We start from the raw sequence: 15,315 nt of genomic DNA on the forward strand, positions 1-15,315 counted from the left end.
TATTAGTACATTGTGTTTACTGTCTTATGATAAAGCCTAATAAGCTATTTTTGTATACTTAAATTCATTTTTCCTTGTGAAATATGCACAGAAAAGTGAATGAATACTGATGTTAACCATCACTTATGTCAAGAAGTAAATAGTTTTCAACAACCCAGAAACCACCTACTATCCTGATCACAATCCTCTCCCTTCTTGTTTCTGTAATTACCAACCTGACTTTGGTAAACATCATTTCCTTACTTTTTCTTCATAATTTTAACTCTGTTCATGCATCTTAAAATGAAGGACTTTTGCTTGAGTTTGAACTTTGGGTAATTGTACTCCATATTTTGTGGTTTGCTTTTTTTCTTTCAGCTTATGTTGGAGAGTCATCCCTATGCTGTGTAACTGGTATTCTGCTGAATAAATATACCATAATTTCCCCATTCAGTTATTGATAGACATTTGGGTAATTTCCAGTTTTTGATCAGTATGAACAATACACAATTTTGTTCCCCTTTTCTGGAGAATTCTTTAGGATATATATCAGGGAGTGGACCTAATGCCATAGGTGTGCTAAGTTTCAGCTTTAGTACTTTTTTTTTTTTTCTAAAATGGTTTCTCAATTCACACTGAACTAGCAGTTTGTGAGAGTTCCTGTTGCCCCACATCTTCATGAATACTTAAAATGTGTCTGAGTAGTTAAATAACGAGGAAAAAAACTCGTATTGAAAAAAACAACTTAATCTAATTTTTCAAACTTCAATTTCTGCCTTAGAGAAATCACAGAGGTAAAGTAACAGAAATAAGTGCTTGGATTGTGTAGGCAATATCCTAAATGCTTCACATGAATTATTTCATGTTATCTTAAGAGCATCCTAAAACAATAGATCTCTTACTGTTCCCACTTTAAGGAAACTGAGGTTCAGGGATATTAAATAACTTCAAGTCCTTGAATGAAAAATGGCCTATTGAAGACACAAAATCAGGTGTTTAGTCCTAAAATCCAAGCTCATAGTTATCAGGCTTTTCTTTTCCCTCTTTCAAAATACTGATGTGGCTCTGAAAACAGCCTTGAAGAATGGAAGGGATAAACTTGGTGATTTTAGACAGACCTTTGATGTCAGGAAATCCAGTCTGGGGAGACCTCATCCCAGGAACGGGTTCTTGACTGTGATCAAGAAAGCATTCACAAGCCCGAGCAGGTACAAGCAAAGAGTAGTTTAGTAAAGCAAACTATACACTCAAGGAGGGAGAGTGGGCTTGTTCCAGAGATGAGCAGCATGATTGGGGGGGGTTGGGCTGGGTGTCCTTAACAAGCTGGAGTTTAAGCAGGGGGTGAGATATTCATCGGGATAGGTGGGGTTTTCTTGTAATAGGGAGGGGAATTCCAGGACACTGGGTGATGCCCTCTTTCTGTCTCAAGATGGTCTGCCTGTATAAACTGTCATGGCACCAAGGGGTGTGATTTTTAGTATGTTAACAATGTATTTCAAGGTGAAGTCAGGGTCAACTTCGCCATGTTGGAGCCAGTTTTGGCACGTCCGTTACATATACCCTCCCCACATCCTGCAAGAACAGTTTACACGAAATGTTTAGAATATGAACAAGCATGTGACTGAATGTAAACACTAGCCAAAGTCCCCAACCCCTTCCCTGCTTATGTCTGGCTAGCTACCTACTGTAACAAGAGGAAATGTTTATATACACAAAAAATGATGAAAATGGTTTATTGCAATTCTTTATGATTGCCCCACAATTTTTTTTTCCAGAATGAACCACAGCTTCTCTGGTAAAGTTTTAGTCTTATACTCAAAAAAGAAATGTGCCAATATTGTGTTGTAAACTTTGGGCAAGCTCAACTACCAACGGAAAACAAAACCATTATTAACATAAACCATCACCAGGTTCCAGAAATGATAAAGGTTGCAGCCTGAACTTTACCTTTTGTTACTCTAAAATATATTAATTCTAGCCGTGTCATTAAAAAAGTACTGTGAATAATGTCACGAGTTCACGAGTTTAGTGAAGTATGCTAACTGCTTTGACAAATACTAAGATGTGCCTAGATGTGGTACACAGCCCTCAGGGAGCTTAAAATTCAGTGTAAAGGATATGCCTCTCTATGGTGGCTGCAAAGGCGTTAACTAGTGCGACTAGTGAAGTGGACTTCTCTAGAACGATGGGTTCTGAATTCCGTCAGTGATACCGTTGAAAATTGCCCCGCAGCGGTCTTGCTATCCGAAGGTCTTGTTTGCTCTTACCAAGGGACCAATAAATAAATGGAAATAGGCTTTATTTGGTCTGTTGGGGAACAGACTAATGTGTAACTATAGTGAGAAAGCGGTGACTCGAGTCCAGGTAATCCTAAATCCCACCGCCGAAGGAGGGCGTTGAACCGAACGCCCAGACCTGGCTTTGCGAAACAGCAGGACTCTGAGCTGGCCACAGCCACAGGGCATGCTCAGCCCTGCTCAAGACCGCGAAGCTTTGACTTATCCGCCCTAGCTCAGAACGTCCGTCTTGCACAGGACAAAAACTTCTCGGTGGGCCCCTTCCACAAGAGGTTCGTTTTATTATTAGAAACGTAGGGAAGAAGACGCATGAACTTCCTCCTCTGCCAGCTTGCGGCTTCGATTTCCCGCACGTTCTCCAAGGGAGGAGGGGCGTCAGAGTTGCAGAGGTAAAGCTCGGCCCCAGGCCAAACCACGCCCTGGGCTTCCGGATTTGGGCACAAACAGAACTCTCCACCCAGAACGCCTTTCCCGCAGTTCTGCCCCGGCAGTCCGTCTTCGCGCAGTCCCTTACAAAGTGTTTCCGGCCCCTCCACCGGAAGCTGCAGCGGCGGAAACCGCAAATCCGAGGCAAATCCCGTGATGGCTTTAGGATGAGGTCTCGCGATGCGTCTTTAAATCTCGCGATGAAAGATAGGAAAGGCCTATGTGCACCGCCCTAGTTCTTTCGTCACCACGGAGTCAGCTTTTGGTTGCTCGTTTGCGTGCTCGCGCGTGCTGTGCATGCGCACTGGCGCTCCTCCCGCCTCCGTGCGGGCTTCACACTGGCCAGTTGCGCGTGGGCTGAGGCCCGGGGCGGGCGTTGTGAAGACTTGTTTGGTTGGGCACCGGCCCCGCGGCGGTCTGGAGTTCCCTTCCTCGGGGTAGTGGGGTGCGGACCCTTCACCTAACGTAAATGGGCTGTCGCGTGGGCTACTAAGGGCAGGCTGGGGAGCGCGGGGGCCGGGGCCGCGGCCGCGGCCATGAACTCACCCGTGGACCCTGGCGCTAGGCAGGCGCTGAAGAAGCAGCCGCCCGAGCGGACCCCGGAGGTAAGGGCGGCCGACCCAGCGCGCCTCTCGCTGCCCAACGGACAGCATTTCCCAGTCGGTCCGAAACTCGGCGACTGTCCCCCTCCCAGAACCTCGCACCTGCTGCCAGGGTTCTCTGCTCTCTGCGTCCTGACCCTGCTCGCGGGCGGGATACTGACCGCCTTTCCTGCTCGCGATGCCGCCTTCCCCGCACACCCGTCCATGCCGGTGACTTCCTAGTGTTTAAGAAGAGAAGGCACCATTATTAAATTGTATTTCTAAGGGTAAAAGGTGGGTCTCAGAGTGAGATTGCCCATGAAAAACGAGGACAGAAATTGAACTATAATAACCGTGTTATGAAAACGTTCTCTTTAAAGTACCTTAAATACTGTACAATTGCCTAATAAAAAGGTAAAAGTTTTCAAAGTGAGTTTAAAACTTGCATCCAGTTAGGTGAATTCCGTTGGAGGAGGATGCATATTTAAAGACGAGTTCTGGAGGTACTTCTTCAGACTGTCAGTGGGAAATTTCACAGTATTTTCTGCTTGGTTACCAAACTTGCTGTATTAGGTTAGCAGTAATGACATCAGCTGAAACGATTTTCCTTTGATCTGTAGGCTAGTTTTCAGGCACAGAACTAAAACCTGTTGACCTTGCATATTCCTATAGAGTTCTTAGGTTTTTGGGGAAAGGTTTCCTTGATTTGGAGAAGTTTCTATATAGTAAGTGACATGTTTACTAAACCAAAGAGCAAAAGGGGTGGGTTGTTGGATTGTCTTGTGTGTAGTTGCGATAAATGAAATGCTTTAGTTAATTCTTCCTAAGTCACTTCTGAGGGTTTTTTTTTCCTTCCCCTCCTTCCCCAGATTTACAGTGCTTTTCATGGTAGGGTTTAGTAACTTTGGGCATGACGCCTTAGTCAGGCCATAATTTTAGCTGTGATGGGTCAAACTTTGTTGTTGAAGATCTTGGTCTGCATAGAAGCAAGGCAAATGCTCCTTTCCAGAATCTTTTTGAGACTTGCATTTATAATCTTAAGTGTCTCAGTTTCCCTCTGATGATTCTTGAAGTCCTTGTGAGCTAATCGAAAGACTTCATTCACCTTGAACAGGTGAATCTGCCATAGTTTTTATGTCATTAGAAAATATCATACAAGGCTTATAGCATATAATGTAGGTTTTACTTTTAAATATTATGGTAAATTCACATTTTAATGGGAAAAGTCCTACTTTCATAGCAGAATTACCTAGTTTGAGACTGCCTGTTTTTGAGCCTTAGGAAATTTTCTGACCTGTTGACAAAGTTATGTTGGCCAGTGTGTGCTCTGTCAAGTACTTAATCTTGTTTTACTGGAACAGCAGCATTGTGTAAGGGAATGCTAAACAGCTGCCCACAGAAGAGGCTAGAGCCCTGCCATCTAGCAGTGTAATAATGTGTTCCCTGTTTGATTCATTGGCAGTGCTTTTAAATGAGTGTAGGATTTATTTGGAGGTACAGATGTATGAATAAGGAAGTGATTGCCTGAATCCTAGTCATGTGATAAATAATTTGATTAAACTCTCACAGGGTCATTTCTGTTTTTAGAAGAGCCTTATTCTTTTAGTGGACACCTAAGGGTCTATTTTAAATATATTCGTTCAACAATCAGTTGAAAGCTTAACAGTTCAAGGCACTATTCTGAGCACTAGGATGTATCAGTGAACAGAACAGGCTTGCCCTAGTGATTTGTACATTCTCATAGAAGTGGAGGGGAGAAGGTAGATAAATGTAATAAACAAGGAAATTACATAATATGTTAGTTGGTAATTGCTAATTAAAAAGAAAAAAGTATTGGAAGCAAGGGGCTAGGGCTGGGTTGCAAATTAAATAAGATGGGTGGTGGTGTTGCAATTTAAATAAGCTGGTTGAGATGACTTTTGATTAAAGGCTTGATGCATGTGATGGAATAAGCCATAGGGATATTTAGAATGAGATTTCTAAGTAGAGGGAATACTTAATGCAGAGACCCTAAGATGAGAGTGTGTCTGCTGCATTCAAGGAGAAGCAGGAATCTCTGAGTGACTGGAGAATAGTGAACATAGGTGTGGGTAGTAAGAGATGGAATCAGAGGCAATAATGGTGGTGTAGGGTGGGGCATATCTTGTAGGACTTTCTAAATTATTGTAAATCTTTGACTTGTTTTGAATGAAAGAGGGGGCAGCTGAAGGTTGTGAAGCAGAGGAGTAATACCATCTTACTAGAGTCCCCTGGCTGCTTGGTAGGTTGAGAATAGCCTGTATAGGAGCAAGCGTAGAAGGTAGCAGGATCATCAGAGGCTATCACATGAAAGTTGGGAAGACACTATTGTAACCGAGACTAAGTGATAGTAATGCAGGTGGTGACAAGTAGTCAGTTATGGAAATTATTTGGAAGTTTAGCCTACAGTACTTGCTAATAGATTAGATATGTGATTCGAGAGAAAGAAAAATCGAGCATGATTTTGAGGTTTTTTGGCCTAAAAACTGGAGTGTCAGTGTTACCATCAAAAAGAGTTTGAGCTGCCATCATAGAGGGAGAAAACTGGAGGAGGAGTAGGTTTTAGGCTATGGGGGGATCAGAAATTAAGATTTGAACATGTCAAGTTTGAAATGTCTGTTAGAACTGCTGAATAAAAGAGATGCATATAGAAATTTCTATTTCTAGAGAGAATGCTGAGCTGGAAATATAAATTTTATGGTCCTTAGCTTACAGGTATTATTTGAAGTCCTGGGACTAGATGGAATTATCAAGGTATTAGGTGTACATAGAGAATAGAAGAGGACCATAGACAGCATTCCCTAGAGCACTTGACTCCCACAGGTCAGGGGAGAATAGTTGAAACCAGCAAGCGAGAATGGAGCAAATAGTGCCTGAAGGAGGAGAACCAAGAGAGTGGTGGGGTCCTGGAAGCCAAGAGAGTAAAGTGTATAATAAGAGATAAAATTCATCCATTTAGGACATTTATCCTTGAATAACTACTGAGTGCAAAGATTTATGGAAAAATATACAAATAGATAAGAATCAGCATCTTATAACCAGATGTTTGCATCATATAATGAATGAATAAAGAACTCTTGTTTGTTTCTGGGACAAAATTAGTAGTTCCTTTATTTTGAAGTGTATGTTGTCCACCTGTGGAATTTTCAATTCAAGCAGAATCCTGGTGAGCCAGACACTGGGCATAAAGTATGCTATTTAGAACACAGTTCTTTTCTGGCTGTTTGTACTACTTTGTAGATTCAGCTTCCACAGCACATTATTTTTCCTTGAGCCACTTTACAAAAAAATTTTTTAATGGCAAATTTTAGACTTAAATATTCTGTGAGAAGCTAAGTGCGCTAAGACTTAAGGTACTCATTTTGAGTCTTTATACCAAAATTAAAGATGCCACAATCAAAATTAGGACTTTGAATTTGGCTTTTTCTCAGTTCAGTCCATGCAACACCATTCTTGCTCTAACCTTTCTTACCTCAGTGAGCAGTGAGCTTCTCATCTCTTAGTGGTTTATTTTTTATTTCCCTAATGCTTAATACCATGTTTTGCATATATTAGATGATCAATAAATATGTTGAAACAAAATTTAGAATTAATTTTGTTAAGTCCTTATGTTAAAATGAAAGTTTTTATTCATCGAAACTGCTCATTTTTTATATCCTGGGTAGTCTCATGAACAACTGTGCTGCTGTTAATTGTTATGGGCTGACACCTAGGGACTGTATGTTGTCCGTCTTACCCCTTGCGTGCGCTTCAGATCCATGTATCTGACCACGAAACGGTCCTCCACTTTCTTCAGTCATTAGTCCTAAATTGAAGCCATCGTCATTTCTCCTCCTTGATATTCTGTTGGTGACTGCCCCACTTACTCAATCCAGAAACTCCTGTTTTTACTCTTGATTCTCTGCTTTCTTCCTCCCTGTATCCAAATGGCCTCTAAACCTTGGTGATTTTACATCCCTAACTCTCTCTACCTACTCCTCTCTTAAACTCTATTACCCTGGTTCAGGCTCTTTTATCATTTGCCCCTGAAGTTTTTGCTTGAGTCATTTTATTTATTGTCATATTACTGCGAGGGTGATCATTTTAATACTCAGATTGTGTTCTGCTCTTACTCAAAATTTGATTATTTCTAACTGTTTGGATAGGTTAGCAATATGTTATCCAGGTGATTTTTGAGAATTAAAAGAGATGCTGTTAATATTGATGCCAGAATGACAGGTTAAAGACCGTTTCAGATACACTGAGATGTATGGTTAAGTCACTCAGGTGGTAATGTTAATTTATGCATTCGTTTAACAAATGATGTGTCAGACAATACTAAAATGGAAGGTTGTAGAGAGAAATCACTCATAGTTCCTATTCTTCAGTGACTTAAGAGACATCAGAACATGAGTAAGATGTTTAGGTTATTGTGGCAAAGGTATAGATAGGTGTCTTGCCCACTGGGTTTCAGCCCTGAGCAAGTTCGCTATGGATTCATTGTGACCAAAGAAATTGACAGCAAAACGTTCTTGGGGTGAAAGGGTTATACTCAACTTTATTTCCAGGTGGCAGGTCAGTCACTAGAATCCTATTCACTCAGAACGAGTCTACATGCAGCAAGCCGGTCTCTGCCTCCGGGCTTCTCTGCCCACATAGCCGTCCTCTGGTCCTCTAACCTGCACAGTTGTCCCACACGGCCGTCCTCTGGGGCTCTGTACTTGGCGCTGCCACCACTCCAGCCTCTGCTCTGCTCTCCTGCAGCCTTGCAGCTGATCCACTGTGTTCCACCCAGAGCACTGGGCGGAGCAGTTTATGTAGAGTCAACAGCAATGTATTGCCCACAGGTGTGCAGTGAGCTCGTTAACCAGGGCCAGGTGAGAATCCTGGTCACAGGAACTCTCATTTTATCCACAATAGGGCACTTTGTGAATGAAGGTGGGGAAAGGAAACGTTTCTTGCAGGAGCATTAAATTGAATATTAAACATTGTAAATATATGTCTGGATAATATCCAGAAGGGAGGTCTTTCCAAAGAGAGCAAAGACACTAATATTTGCAAACCAGGTACAATTTGTAGAGGAAGCTGATCTGTCAATCTGGAGCATGCATTCCCAGTGTGGATGGAATCATCCCCAAGGGAACAGAAATTGGTTTTTAGGGTGTATTAACAAAAACCTTAGATATTACTATGGTTTGTGGTCCTCCAAAAGTCACCTCTCCCTACCTATCAAAATTTTATTCCTTAGTATTTAATTGGGGATGGGACGGTGTCTTGCCAATGAGTTTCAGCCCCGGGCAAGTTCACTGTGGATTCAATGTGACTGAAGAAATTGACAGCAAAACGTTCTTTGGGGTGAAAGGGTTTATCACCCCGTTTGTTCTCCCTGTGATAGGTTGAACACTAGCATCTCTGCCTCCGTGCAGAGCACTGGGCCGAGCTCTCTATATAGTGCAATAATAGCTTATTGCCTAAAGGTTTGGAAGCGGTAGCCTAACAACAGGCCAGTTACATCATCAGGTGGTTTAAGTTCAGTGAGGATCCTGGCCATAGGAACCCCAACTTCCCCACAGGCAGCTTAGGGGAAAGTGCCTAAAAATGCACTTTGAGACTGTGTGATAATGTAAAAAAAGGGTGCAAAACATGGGGCTAGTGTATGGGTCTGGGGAGTGGTACATGGCATTAGATGTGAAATGTTAAAGGTGGATATACTGGCAGGGTTGGATCAATTCAGGGATTTAGACTCAATCTTATAAAGGAGAACCATTAGAGGGTTTGAAGCCTGGAAATAGGTTAGTTTAAAAAAGATTGCCCTGTGGCCATTGCTGAATATGTATGGGGTAGGTGAGGGGGTGCTATTCTAAAGCCAGGGAGGCTTATAGATTCGGTGAACATAAATATTTTGTTAAAACAGAGATACTTTTCTGTGTGAAAGGTAAGACTATTGATGATTATATCAGGATAATGGAAACTAGGAGGTATGGTCCTCATTATAGGAAACAGATGCAATAGTTCAGGTGTGAGGTAAGACCTCAGCATGTGGGATTCTGAGACAGAAGTAGAATTGGTCCAGCATGGTCACTTATTAGAAGGGGAGTGTTGCCTCCCATCAGACATTTTTTTTTTAAGCTTTGAATTGATTATAATACACTAAAAAGGTATATATCCAGCTTAAATTTTACAGATATATTTACCTATCATTCAAATTAGAATATTGAATATTAATTTGTTCTGCCTGCTTTTGAACTTCATATGAGTGGAATCATACAATGTTTGTTCTTTCTGGCAACAAAGAGCACTATGAAGCTATCTTGGTTCTTTGCATTTTACCTCTGGAGTGGACTTTGAACCTCCTCTCTTGGGCCTTTCCTTGATCATCTTCTGCTTATCTCTTAAGTCCTGACCTTTCTCTCTACCCGTTTGGATTGTCTGCTTCACTGTCCAAGCATCTCCATGTCAGATGCTGCAGTTCAGGCCAAGATATACCCTGTCCTTACATTCCTCTCAAGGAAGTGTCAGGTCAAACCTGGCAAAACTTGCCTGTCTTTTGATTGTTCGTGCAAGAGTGAAGAAGCTAAGATGATTTCTACATTGCTGACTTGGGTAACTGTATGTATAAAAGAGCATTATTAAGGAGCAGAGTTAGGGTGGGAAGAATTCAGTTTTGGAAAGGGTTTGAGACTCCCTGCAGGGAACATGGGGATGTTCAGTAAAGCATTAAGAGCTTCAGATCAAACCAGGCTATGGGTCTGAGTTGGTCTGAGAGGCTACAGCACATTGGCCGTAGGTGAAGTCATGAGATTGGTAGGAATGCCCAGGGAGAAAAAGCAGAGTGAGACTAGAAGGCCAAACCCTTTTGAGTGCTCTGAGATGGGGGAAGGAAAAGAAACTGCAAAAGAGAATGAAAATATAATTGGTATAGAGATAGGGGGAGAACAGAAGAGTGCTGTCAGAGGGCATTTCAGAAAGAAATTCCTAGTCACTAATTCCAGATACAAAAAGTGAGGACTGATAAATTCCTTGTGTTGCCTCTATCAGAATGATTTCAGTGGACTGAATAAAGAGCCTGACTGCAGTGGATTGAAGAGAGTGTTTAAGACCCAAGAAAGTCAAGGCAGCAGGTTTATTGTTTGTGAGTTTGGCTCTGATGAGAAAGGGAAAGGGATAAAGTCCTACATGACCTTCTGCCTGGTACTCTAGCCTTAGCATCCCCCAACCCCAAACACATACTTTTTAACTACTTACAAATATCCTAACACAGTACTTCTCAGCCTAGGGAATTTTTTTTAATGCCCAACCCACCCTTCATTTCTTGAAGTAGAACCTTCTGGAATGGAGTGTTAAGCATTGGTGTTTATAGGAAGCTCAAGTAGTTCTGATAGGTAGAGGTGAGAAGCATTGTCTGTTGTGCATATTCTCCCCTGTGTTCTGCATAGGATAGGATTGTATGGTGCAGTGTTTACAGGCCTGGAATTTTCCGTTTGGACAAGCCTGCTTCAGATCTGGGCTTCAGTACTGAGAATTTGAGTGATCCTAGGGAAGCTGTGTAACTTCTCTAAGACTATCTTTTGGGGATTGTTATGTGGACTAAAAGAGGTAATATGTGTAAAGTATTCAGCAGTATCTGTCATAGTGAACACTTATAAGTGGTAGCCATACATATGACTAGTTCCTTTGCCTGGAAAGCCATCCTCTGGTTTGGCAAATTCAGACTTCTCACTGAAGTCTCACCTCCAGTGCTCATCTGCAAAATTGTGCATCTTTCCTCATTTTTCCACTCCTTCTTTAATGTTCCAAAGATACCGTGTGCCTTCAATACAGTAATTGTTGTACTGTGTTATGGTTATTTGCATGTTTGTCTCTGGGTGGACTGTAAGCACCTCTAGGACAGGGACTACCCTTATCTCCCTGTTCCCATCATGCAGTACTTGGTACATAGTAGGTTTCCAAATATTTGTCGTACTTTAAAAAAGAAAAGTAATATGAAGAATACCGTTCCCCTACTATTCTGGTAGGATTTCTGCTGGTTTAGCATTTGAAGTGCTGGGATAAAAAGACTGATGAAGTTTGGCAAAATGGCAAAATTTGCTATTAATATTCTCATTAAAACATGAGTAAACAAACTACATGTTTGACCTGGCAGTTCTTCAGAGACAATACAGATAGAGGACACTTAGTCATACCTTGAAAGAGGAACTCCTTTTTTGTATGGTTTTAAAACACTTGCAGGAAACTTCATGGAGAAATACAGATAAATGACAGTTTTAACTTTTCATATGTTTTTAACCAGATAACTTGAAACTTTTGCCCACATGCTCAGCAAGGTGCTAATATAATTGCCTATTTGCAATTGAAAAAGGCTTTTTAAAAAATAGCTTATTTTTGTTGCCAAAAGTTAACGAGGGAGCTGGGACTGAAAGAATGTGAAATTTAAAATTCTTGTAATTATTTGTCAGTCTGTTCCAGAATGTAGGATAGTGGTCTTTAAATGAACACTTGTACAGATTTTCTCTGAGTTGGCGAAAGAGCACCATTGTGCTTGGAGTCACTTCTGAGTGAGTCACTGTGTACATCCCCAAGGGTGACCAAACAAAGATTCTGTTGTGCTTTTCTGCAGCAGATGCACATTCAGAGAGTTCCTTGGAAGGTAGAAGAACTTACTTAAATGCTTGTAGGGCCCTTTGACCTTCATTTGTAAAATAAACCCGATAGGAAGGAAATGTTAGATCTGGATGGGGCCTTTGTCAGACATCATCTCCTACAGGCACCTTGTTTTGTGTGCACTGAAGATTGCCAACTTGAGAAAAAACTGTTGCCATCCAGGACTTTAGACCCCATACGGTTTTGTTCTGGAGTGATGAACAAGCTTCCCTGAGAGAATTCTGCAGAGGAGCAGCAGCCAAGTGTGATGAGCTCAACTCTGTACAAAGTCCTGTTCTTTGGAGAGCGGAGTGATCGTGAGCTCTTTGAGGTCGTGGTCATCATTTGGCTTTACCTTGGACCAGCCCGTGTAAACTGAGGTCTGGCTGTAAAAAAAAAAAAAAAAAACGGAATGAGCTACTTTATTAAGAACTTGAGGTTATGGAGGCATAAGCAGTTCCTAGTTGATGTTCTCCACTTCTGTACATTCTCCACTACTTTGCCATAGACTGAAACTTTGGCAGCGGGAGGGCTTCAGGCTTTGGTTTATGGCAGAAATGGGGGCTTATTGGATGGTACACTAAGGACATATCGAAAGTAGCTGTACCACCTAGCATATATTTGTGAACACATGTATAGCACTCCCAGAAATACTTCAGCTGGGGGTGGGGGAGGTCAACAGCTTATGGAATTAATTGCATAGATAAAGGAACTGAACTCTAGAGAGGTAAAATATCTTGCTCGGCGTCACATGATTCATCAATGACTTCCTCAGTCTGATAGCACCCCACTGCTTTCTCTTTATCAAAATGGTGAACTTAACATCTACATAGATAACTAATATTTTCCTAAATAAATGCCTCCTGTTTCATCTTGCCTGTGCTGTATGAAGTACTTTAAGGTGTCTTTGTTAATTTAATGCAAGCTGATAATCAAGTTTTATGTATAATGAAAACACCTGTGCTTCATATGCAATCTCATTCTGTTTTCTAACATTTGTTTTCAGAGGCTGGTAGCCTATTCTAGGTTGATTTCTGATGGTTGTAAGAAAGGGCTCATGAGTGTCGCATGTGCTGCCTGGAGTTTGGAGAGTTTGGAGCTCTTTAAATGACTCTCTGAGGCACCGTTGAATACATACTACTTTTAAGGAAGACTGCCTGTTGTGTATTTGTGTGGTAAATACTTTTTAAGTGCCAGGAATAAAACATTAGGGGAGGAGCTAGCCAAATACACAGACAGTTAAAATACAGCTTGGTTAACTGTTGTGGTAGTTGTAAATACCAGGTGCTCAAGAGTTTGTAGGAGAACTGTTGGGGGAGAGGAGTCAAGACTAGGTAGGTGTCTTTCAAGTTGTTTTAGAAAGGGAACCGTGACTTGAGTGCTGATTAGAACATGTAAAATTAGGTGAAGAAAGGACAGTATGTTTCCTGAAAAGGCCACAAGATGAGCTAAACACAAACATGCAAGTTGCCTGGGCAGCTGGAAGATCAGGACCAGAATGAGTAGTAAAATAAATAAGGCCAGAGGCATGGTCAGGATCCAGATCATGAAGGACTGTTCTCCTTGTTAAGGTGTTTGTATTTGCTGTTTAGAAAGATAAAGATAACTCCCGCAGACTATGAAGAATGGATGACAGAGGGTTGTAACAGAGGCAAGAAAGCTGTTATCCAGTAAGAAATAATCTCTAAATTGCTCCAGTTTCTGTTTAGAAATTGATAGATTTCTGGCCAGAACTGTTGAAGGAGAGTATTGTCACCTAAATCCTAGGGAACCTAGGAACAAGGAACAGGGCTATAGGTCATGAGCTCAGCTTTGGCTGTATTATGCTTGAGATGCTAATGGATCACCCAGGTGAAAGCGTTCAGTTTGCTCTAGAAAGTGTAGGTTGTAAGTTACTAGAGAGCTCTGGGCTATATACACAAACTTGGGCATAATTAGCACATGTATGGTAGGTAAAGCTACAGATGTGGAGGGTATTACTGATGGTAGAAAGTCTCCAATGGAGAAAGGGTAGATGTCCCAGCTCTGGGAGCTTAACCTTTATAAGCACTGAAGCTTGCCCGTCTTCACTCCCGTAGCTACTGGGCTGGAGAGGGTATGGCTAATCTGCTGTAGGCAGTACTGAGTCATCACCACTTCCTCACCTTTTTTAGCCCCAGTGTAACCCATTATTTTATTCCCGAATCCTCAGCTGGTATTTGTTCTTCAAATGCCCCTGGTTAATTTCTGCCATATTTTGCTGTAGTTATAGAGCCAGTGACTCATTCTGGTGTTACTCGTCTGGAAGGTCATCACTTCCCAGTTTTCCACCTTCAGCAAGACTTCCCTCTTAGAGGTTCAATGGAGCAGCTTTCAGGTGTACATTGTCTAATTAATTAACACCTCCTTGAATCTAGCATTTAAATATTTTACTATCAAGAAATAACTGTGAGACTTCCACACAGCCTCCTCCAGGGCTTTTGCTTGTTTGGGCTTTCTATAACAGCTTTTACTGATGTGTACACACCAAGAGCCCGATACACAGTATAGTACCTCAAGCCTGTCTCAAAGATAATTGGTACAGAAACCACAAGAGATCCCAGTCTAAGCCCAGCATTACACAGTCAGCAACTACTTGCTCTCCCATGTAAACAAAATACCATGACCACCCACATCATAGGAGAATTTTATCAGCTTGCTGTGACAACCATTCTTTGTTCTGAGAGGTTCTTTTCCTTTTATGAATGCTTATCATCTTATGACCCTCAAGCCAGTTGCACTGAAGGGACCAGGATTTACTAGACATCTCAATGTTTCCTTTCCTCATTAATAGATTATCAGCTACATAACCTAGAGTGGCATACAACCTACCTATAAACCAGTTCGCAAACTAGTGTGCATCAGAACCACCTGTGTCCCTTTTTAAACCAGAGTGCTGGGTGCTCCTCCCAGAGACTGTGATCCACCCGGTGTGGGACAAAACATGAGAATTTGCATTTTTACTGAGTTCCCAAGTGATACTGATGTTATTGGTCTAAGGGTCTCTTAGAGTTATTACCAGCAACAGAACTCAATTCTTTATAATTTAAAGGATACCGGGTAGCTACAGAATTGCTAGGGGTATTGGAGAGGTAGACTTTGAACTAAGCAACCATGATTCATACTCCTGATTGCGAATTTGGTAAAGATACTGCTGCTAGCACTGAACACATTGGATTCCACGACCTGTATTGCTGACCACCTATACTGGACATTGCGTATGTTGACAGACCCTGCTGCTACCACTAGCTGCCAGAGTGGATCTGTGCAATTCTTGCTTGGTATCACTAGATTCAAGGTCTGGCATGGCTTGTATGATTGGGTCGTGCTTGGATCATTTGCCTATGCCCCAGTTTTATGAGAGGTTGGAAAAATGA

At 41.7% G+C, this 15,315-nt stretch overlaps 1 protein-coding gene across 12 annotated transcripts in view; it reads left to right on the forward strand.

Moving 5' to 3' along the window:
• The first annotated feature begins 2,947 nt into the window (after nt 1-2,947).
• The window catches only part of RAPGEF6 (Rap guanine nucleotide exchange factor 6), a 246,308-nt gene continuing 233,940 nt past the window's right edge, over nt 2,948-15,315 (forward strand). For 3 of the 12 annotated variants that reach the window (XR_008993531.1, XM_057491188.1, XM_036902616.2), the window contains exon 1: nt 2,954-3,307. Coding sequence is in view for 9 of the 12 variants with exons in the window: in XM_057491188.1 (XP_057347171.1) it covers nt 3,239-3,307 (69 nt within the window). In the remaining 3 variants the exon portion in view is untranslated. Of the gene's footprint in view, nt 3,308-15,315 lie in introns of all 12 variants that reach the window. The other 9 variants (XR_008993532.1, XM_057491192.1, XM_057491189.1 and 6 more) reach the window with 7 other exon arrangements.

This window comes from Manis pentadactyla, chromosome 13 (assembly GCF_030020395.1).
Source record: "Manis pentadactyla isolate mManPen7 chromosome 13, mManPen7.hap1, whole genome shotgun sequence".
Taxonomy (NCBI): domain Eukaryota; kingdom Metazoa; phylum Chordata; class Mammalia; order Pholidota; family Manidae; genus Manis; species Manis pentadactyla.